This window comes from Antechinus flavipes, chromosome X (genome assembly GCF_016432865.1).
Source record: "Antechinus flavipes isolate AdamAnt ecotype Samford, QLD, Australia chromosome X, AdamAnt_v2, whole genome shotgun sequence".
Taxonomy (NCBI): Eukaryota; Metazoa; Chordata; class Mammalia; order Dasyuromorphia; family Dasyuridae; genus Antechinus; species Antechinus flavipes.
Genome location: NC_067404.1, coordinates 8,155,951 through 8,164,219, shown reverse-complemented (window position 1 = coordinate 8,164,219; position 8,269 = coordinate 8,155,951). Strand labels below are relative to the sequence as shown.

The 8,269-nt window shown below is 61.7% G+C and overlaps 1 protein-coding gene across 1 annotated transcript; it reads left to right on the top strand.

The window, feature by feature from the left end:
- The first annotated feature begins 780 nt into the window (after nucleotides 1–780).
- On the top strand, nucleotides 781–7,398 carry LOC127542794 (protein Wiz-like). Its single transcript, XM_051968609.1, has 6 exons — nucleotides 781–972; nucleotides 1,344–1,436; nucleotides 3,296–4,437; nucleotides 4,798–5,345; nucleotides 5,562–5,852; nucleotides 5,939–7,398. The coding sequence occupies exons 1-6, from the start codon at nucleotides 781–783 to the stop codon at nucleotides 7,204–7,206; spliced, it is 3,534 nt and encodes a 1,177-aa protein (XP_051824569.1). The 3' UTR covers nucleotides 7,207–7,398.
- The last annotated feature ends 871 nt before the right edge of the window (nucleotides 7,399–8,269 follow it).

The following is an 8,269-nucleotide window of genomic DNA, read 5'->3' as shown; positions in this document are numbered from 1 at the left end:
AGACAGAGAAACTCAGGGGTAGAGACCCCTCATGCAGATCAGGCTCGCAGGACCCCTTTGGAAATCAGGACCCCCCTAGAGAGATCAGATTCAGAGACGGACCGCCTATGGAGGTAATGGTTAGAGACCCCCCATGGAGATTAGGGCAAAGACTCCTGATGGTGATCCACTGATCATAGACCCACCAGGAGAAGAGACGCTCAGTGGGTGTCAGTTAAAGAGACCCCCATGGAGATCAAATTCGGAGACCGACCATCAAAACCCCATGGAGATTCCAGTCCCAGACGCCCCCATAGAGTTCACTAAGCATGGACGCGTAGAGTGCTAAAGGCCAACAAAAAAGAGATGGTGGAAGGAGACAGCAGAGTGTGGAGACGCGGAGCAAAGATTCACAGGGAAAAGATCGGGTCACAAAGAAGGGAAGAGAAACGAGAAAGGAATAAAAGGTGGCGGGGTTGTTGTGGCAGAGACCCTTAAGGAAAGAGAGGCTCAGGGCCCCCCATGGAAATCAGGGCGAGAGACCCCCGTGGGGATGAGAGCAGACACCCGTGGAAATTGGTAGCAGAAATCCCTCCTGGACATCAGGTCACAGGACCCGTTTAGAGATCGGAGGTGGAGAAACCCCATGGAGATCAGGGGTCGAGAGCCCTCCCCCCGGAAAACAGGGGCAAAGGCCCCCACGTGAGATCACAGACAGATACCGTATGGAGATCGTAGTCAGGGACCCACAAAGAAATCAAGGGAAAAGCCCTCCAGGAAAACCAAATGCAAAGACTCAACATGGAGATCAGGGGTAGAGGTCCCCACATAAATATCAGGATCCTATACGCGAAGGGGGCGGAGACGGACACCCCGGACACAGACGTCTCATGGAGAACAAAGCACAGACCGGACATGAGAATGAGGTCAGGGGCAAAGAACCCCTACGGAGACGAGGGTCACAACCCCCACCTGGGAACGAGACCCCTTAAGGTAATTGTGTAAATACGTTTCCATATATTGGACTTAACATATATGTTAACATGTGGAACATATGGGGGAAATCCGGAACGCAAGGCTACGCGAGAGTCTATGTTGGAAAATTGTCCTTGCAGCTGTTGTGAAAATAAAAAGCTTTAATAAAAAACAAAATTTAAATTGATTTTGAAAAACATGAAAAAAAGAAATCAGGGGAGAGACGTCCGGGAAATAAGGGCAGACCCCCGAGGCCTATTGAAGCAGAGACCTCCCGGGGACATCAAGGTCGCAGCACCCCTTTGGAGATCAGGGGTAGATACTTCCCCATGGGAATCAATGCCAGCGTCCCTACGGGGAGATCCGGGTCAGAAACCCCTTTTGGACAGCTGCGGCGGAGACCCCCCGCGGAGGACGGGGACGCCGGCAACCCGGGGAGACCAGGGGCAGAGACCCCACATGGAGAGCAGAGGAAGAGAGCCGTAAATGAGATCACAGACAGATTCTCTAGGTAATCATGGTCATAGACACCCATAGCAGTCAAGGTCACAGAATCCCTAGCGATAGCAGATTCAGAGACCCGTTATGGGATCAGCACCAGAGATCCCCCAGGGAGATCAGGGTTCAAGACCCCCCCATATTAAACCCTCACACGGAGATTTGTGTTCCCCCACGTGGAGATCAGTGGCAGATCAGTGGAAATCAGGGCCGTACACCCTCGGACACCTGATCTCTTGCCCTAATTTTCCTATCAATTTGTGCCGTTCATGTCCACATACTCTGCAGCTCCCTTGCAGCATCTCTTCTTTTTTGTTGCTCTTCAGCTTTCTGTGCCTCATCTCTTAGTGGATCTCACGTTGTTGTGGTTTCCTTTGGGGGTCAGTGTTCCTGATGTCCATGGGGGGTCACTGCCCTGGGGATTTTAAACCAGATCTCCGTGAGGGATGGTGGGGTTTCTGGCACCGATCGATCGCCGTGGTGGGTCTCTGACCATTTCTACAGGGGTTCTGGGAGCCTGTTTTTTATGGGCGGTCTCTGAATTTGATCTCCATGGGGACTGTCATTGACCGGCCTGGAGGGTCTCTGCCCGTGGGGAGTCGGTGACCCTGATCTCCAGGAGGGGTCTTTGCCCCTGATTTTCATGTGGGGGGATCAGTCTTGATCTCCACAGGGGGGAGTCTGTGACTGGTCTCCATGGGGGGTCCCCTTCACATTTAGTGGTGGGATTCTGTCCCTGATCTCCATGGGGGGTCTGTCCCTGATCTCCATGAGGGGGGGGTCTGGAATTGATTTCTATGGGGGGGTCTGTGACTGGTCTCTATGGGGGGGTCTGTGACTGGTCTCTATGGGGAGGGGGGTCTGTGACTGGTCTCTATGGGGGGGTCTGTGACTGGTCTCTATGGGAGGTCCGCTTCACATTTAGTGGTGGGACTCTGTCCCTGATCTCCATGGGGGGTCTGTCCCTGATCTCCATGAGGGGGGGGTCTGGATTGATTTCTATAGGGGGGGTCTGTGACTGGTCTCTATGGGGGGGTCTGTGACTGGTCTCTATGGGGGGGTCTGTGACTGGTCTGTATGGGGGGGTCTGTGACTGGTCTCTATGAGAGTCCACTTCATTTAGTGGTGTGATTTTGTCCCCGATCTCCATAGGGGGGGTCTGTGACTGGTCTCCATGGGGGGGGGTCCCCTTCACATTTAGTGGTGGGATTCTGTCCCTGATCTCCATGGGGGGTCTGTCCCTGATCTCCATGGGGGGTCTGTTGACTGATGTCCATGGGGGGAGTCTGTGACTGATTTCTATGGGGGGGTCTGTGACTGGTCTCTATGGGGGGGTCTGTGACTGGTCTCTATGGGGGGGTCTGTGACTGGTCTCTATGGGAGGTCCGCTTCACATTTAGTGGTGGGACTCTGTCCCTGATCTCCATGGGGGGGGTCTGTGACTGGTCTCTATGGGAGGTCCGCTTCACATTTAGTGGTGAGACTCTGTCCCTGATCTCCATGGGGGGTCTGATTCTTGACCGCCATGAGGGGTCTCTGGCACTTATGTCCCTTGGGAGTCTCCAACAACCCCCTCCCTGTGTGTTCTCTGTCCTTGGTGGCCACAGTGGGGCGCTGTCCCGCGGGGAGGGAGGCGATCTGGGCTGAGGACCCCGCTAAGCGTGGAAACCCCGAGAGCCTGTAAAAATGTCCGAGGGGACCGGACCGAGGGCCAGGGCAGGGGCTCACGGCGCCCCGGGGAGGGGCTTGTTCGGACTGTCTTGCTCTTGCTCTGAAGGGGAGCTAAGAGGCCCAAGGAAAGGCAGACATAGCTCAGGACCAGCGATCTCTGCCTGAAGGCCAGAGACCCAAGGTACTGACGCAGAAGCTGCTCGAGAAAGAACGTACACGTTTCTTTAAACAATCACACCCTCGCCCCGCGTGCCCACCGACCAGCGCCCAGCGACAAAAGCGCACGGGAGGGGGTGGGGGCGAAGACGCTCGGCGGGGGGGGTTGGGAGGCAGGGGGGAGGGGGGCGCGCCCCGGGAGCGCGTACATACGGGGACGCAGCCCTCGTCGCCATCTCCTGCCGCCTCAGTTCCCTTCCAGTCGCCGCCGCCTCCGACGGCGCCGCCCTCGCTGCTCCAGCCGCCTCGCTTGCGCTGCCCTTGCCCTGCCGCTCCCGCACCACCAAGGCACGGTCCCAGCCGGAGCCGGAGCCGGAGCCGGAGCCGGGCGGGAGCCGGAGCCGGAGCCGGAGCCGGAGCCGGGCGGGAGCCGGGGCAGGATCGGTGGGGGCCGCCCCGCTTCTCGCCTCTGAGGAAGAAGAGCCGGCGGCCGCCCTCGCCCCCACCCCCAAAGAAGAGCCTTCCCCCAGGGCAGCTGGAGCGGGCCCCCGGCAGGTTGGGTCACAAGATGTGGTCAGAGGGTCCCCGGGGGAGCAGACCAGGACCCCCAGCTCTGAAAGCTCAGACTCTGACCTGTGAGGTGTGCCGGGCTTCTTTTGAGACCCAAAAAGGCCTTTCCCGCCATGCGCGCTCCCACCCGCGGCAGCCAGGGGCGTCTGAGGCTGAGAGTAGCGGGGCCCCCATCGACCTGCCCCCAGAAATGATGGAACAGAAGGGAAAACCTAGCCGCCCCCTGCCCCTGACCCAGCCCCTGCCCCTGGCCCTGCCCCTGGCCCTGCCCCTGCCCCTGCCCCTGCCTCTGCCCAAGAAATCGGGCTCCCCAAAGGGGGCAACTGCCTTTCCCCGCCCAGGCCTGTGGGCCCCCAGCAAGGCAGTTGACAAATCCCCTGAGACCCGCATCAACAAGGCCATCAAGTCACTCCCTGGCTGCTCATCCAGGGGCCTTTCCCACCCACGGGGCCCCCCTCTCCTCCAGAAGGTGCCGCCTGCTTTGTCGGGGTCCCCCCCACCCAAGAACCCCGGGGACAAGAGCCCCAGGCTGCCCCCGAGCCCCCTGCCAGGCTCCGCGAAGGCCCAGAGGCCGCAGCCAGACCATGAGAGGCCCCTGACCTTCACTTTAGATAGTGATTTGCGCAGAGAGTTTGATGGCCTCTTGTCTGGGGCCCAGTTTGAGACCAGAAAGGGCCCGTCCACTCAGGCCAGAGCCCACCTGAGCCAGCCGGGGGTGAACCCCCCGGGTGCCAAGGGAGCCCCCACAGACTCGGGCTTCCAGACCCACCCCCCGGGGGAGCGGGCGGTGCCGGCAGAGCCCGGGCGGCCCGGCTTCTCGGCCCGCCGGCCCCCGGCCACGGTTCTCTCGCCGCTCTCCCCTCCACCGGCCAAGAAGCCCAAGCCGAGGGCGTCGGGGGAGGCCGGCCTTCGGGGGGCGCGGGATCTCTCTCCCGCAGACGTGGAGCTGTCTCCTCTCAGTCTCTCATCGGACCCGGAGCCAGCCCAGGACATCCTCTGTGAGCTCTGTGGGCAGTTCTTTGAGAATGGAAAAGGCCTGGCAAGGCACAAGCGCTCCCACCTGCGGGACACGGGGGTGACCGAGCGGGACGTCAACGGCTCGCCCATTGACACCGTGACGGAGATCCTGAAGCCTCGGGCCCGAGGACCTCCCGACCCGACCTCCCCGGGCCCAAAGGTACGGGCCGAGGCAATGGGCGGGGGCCCCGGTGACTCCCTGGGGGCTCAAAGTGCTTCGGAGCCGCCCGCCCCGCCCCCTGCCGGGAACTGGGGCCCATCGAGCGACCCCCTGGGGCTCTCAGCAGCCACCTCCTCACACTCAACTGCTCGGAGGAGGTTCCCGGGTCGGCCTCTTCGCTCCCTCCAGGAGAAACTAAAGTCTAAGGCGAGGAGGGTGGAGATCAAGCGGGAGCTGTTGGTGGGAGGCCCGCACGGGGAAGGACGCCCATCGCAGGGACCGCGGTCGCCTCGCCAGGACAAGGCACCCCTGGATCTAGGTAAGGTGTCCCCTGGGGGAAGGGGGGGGGAGGAGCCACACCAGGGATTCAGGCCCAGAGACACGGAAACCTGGGACTCCGCTAGGGATGTAAGGGCGGGGGCCGCCTGGGTGCCCAGGAGAGCCCAGGCACCGAGAAGGGTCCTTTTCCCACGGAGGTGGGGCTGCTGAGTCACTGCTGCCTAAATGTGGGGGTCAGTAACCGGGGGGATTGCAGGAAGTGTCACAGGCTCTTCCACAAGGCGCTGGGGGGGGTCAATAACCGGCGGGGATTGCACCTTCCACAAGGCGCTGGGCGGGCTTCGTCCCACACTCGCCTTGGCGGGTCTGTGGAGCCTCTTTGGGGCCCGTAAAGGGCCGGAAACTGGGCCTGCTTCAGGTCCGAGGCAGGTGAGTGAGACCCGGAGGAAGCGGGTGTGGGGAAGGGCACTGGATCAGCACGAGCCCCTGGGACCCCTTCCTAGGACAAGCGCCGGCCTGTCCGGAGGGGCGGGCCCGGAGAAGGGAGGCCGGTTTCCCCACCCACCGTGGGGGTGCTTGGCCCCCCGTGCCGGGGCCCTTCCCCCTTCCATCGCCCTCTTCCTGTCTCCGCAGCTCCCTGGGCCGAGCCGGCCCGCGACGCCCGCTGTGAGCTCTGTGGGGAGCTGTTTAAGAACCGAAGGGGCCTGGCCTGCCATGCCCGCGCTCACCTGCGGCACATGGGCGTGACCAAGTGGTACGGCTCGCCCATCGACAAGCTTCACGAGATCCTGGAGAACAAGGCCCGGGCGGGGACCGTCAAGAAGGAGCCCGCGCCGGCCGAGCTGCCCCCTCCCCGGGGGGAGGAGGGGCCCAAATCCCCTGGGAAGGGGCCTCTGGCCCTGTCTCTGGTCCCATTGTACCGCGGTTCTGGCAAATACGGGCCTGGCCCCGCCAAGGGAGCCCAGAAGATGACCCTCTCGCCTCTTCTCTCCGACCCGATTGCCGGTTTCCTCACCCCCCTGAGGACGAAGCGGCCGCCGCCCGATGACCGGCTTCTCCCTGGGGAGAAGAAGCCCAAGACCTGCACGCGCCCGGAGCCGCCCGTCAAGCCGGAGCCCCTTCCCGGCCCAAGCTGCCAGGCTCCCGGGGAAGCCCCGTGCGAGCTGTGTGGTCTCCATTTTGAGAATCGCCAGGCACTGGCCAGCCACGCTCAGGCTCACCTGCGGCGACTTGGGGTGACGGGAGGGTGTGTGAAGGGCTCCCCGATTGAGACCCTGAGGGAGTGGATCAAGCGGGGTCCCCAGAGTGGGGGGGCCCACGGCAGCCAGGTTCCAGGTGGCCGTCCCCTCCTGGGGAAGGGCCGCCATTCCCGCCCCAGACGGGATGGGGACAAACAAATGCCCCTCACCCTGGCTCCCACTCGCCTCACGCTGATGGAGAAGCCCCTGGGGAGTGAATTCAGGCCCGGGGAAGTGGGCGGGGCCGGAGGTGGTGGCGGGGGACCCCTGGCAGCCTCACCTCCGGCTGTGGGGAAGGCCCACGAACGCCAGCGCCACCATGTCCGTCGGCGTGGGCGCAGACAAGCCCGCCCTTCTCGGGGGGAGGAGACCAGGGACTCTCAGCAGAAACCGGTCCCGGGGCGGCAGCCACCTCCCAGAGCGCCGCCTGACAACTCCCTGGTCCCCCCCCCTCCCCAGACGCCCTTGGTGACGTTTCGGGGCCCCGTGTACACGCTGAAGTGCAGGTTCTGCCAAGTGCAGTTCCGGGGTCCCCTCTCCATCCAGGAGGAGTGGATTCACCATCTCCAGAGGCACATCCTGGAAAGGAGCTTCTCCCCGGCCGAGCCCCGGCCTGGGGAGCCTGAGGCCCCCGAGGCCCCGGCGGGGCCAGAGGCCCAGTAATGGAGACGCAGGGAAGCCCCTGAGCCAGCTCTCTCCCCTCTCTGGGGGGCTTTCGCCCTTCCCCCCCCCAGGTGCGTTTCCAAAGGAGCCAGTCACAGAGCACAGACACTCCCGGGGCATCTTGTGTCTCGGGGAGATCCGCCCCCCCTCCCCTCCTCCCCTCTGCCTTCCTTTTCCCTGTCTGCCCTGCTAGACACCCATCAAATGGGCGCATCATCCCGCCTCCTGCTTCAGGTAGGGGGTCAGGGTGGGCTTCGGCCTTCCCCCAATACCCAGGCCGGGGAGCCCTGAAAGCCTCCAGTGCCACAGAAATCACGGGGGCTTCCCCAGCCGCCCGAGGCCCTGAGAGGGGTTTCCCCCAGAACAATTCTCCTGCCAAGTGGAGGCCCCAGAGAACAGCAGGGGGGACTTTCGAAGCCCCTCCCCGTCCCCTCCCCCTCCCCTGCCAGGGGTCTATGTCTCCCCATCTCCTCCCCCTATTTCACTATTGCTTTTCCTGCTTAGCTTCCTACAAAGTGTAAGTTCCCACTAGTTTTGTGTAGAGAATAAGGAGATTTTTATTTTCCAGTCCTGGGATGAGTAAAGCCCGGAGGCCGTTGACCTTTTACCTTTTTCAATGGCCTCGTTCTGGTTGAAAAAAAAAATGTAAAAAAAAAAATAAAAAATAAAAAACCCAATAATAATCCTGCTGTACTTGGGAATCATGTTCTGTGCAGAGATGAAGCAAATCAGAGCCAAGAGGTCGAGTGACCTTTGCTGCAATTGCCTCTCGGTCTCCTATTTTATGGCCCCCTCACACGACTCGATCTGTTCTGCTGGTGAAAATTCGATCCCAGCCGTCTCTACAGGTGGCTCCCCTGATAGATCTCCAGGAGTGATCTGGAACCCTGTTCTCCATAATGAGTTTCTGACACTGATCTCCATGAGGTTTCTCTCTACCCATGATGGGGGCCTCTGACCTTGTTCTCCTCTGGTGGGGTTGGGGGGAAGGGAGAGGGAGGAGAGGGAGGAGGAGGTCTCTACAGCTGATCTCCACGGGGGCTCCCTGCCCCTTAAATTTCAT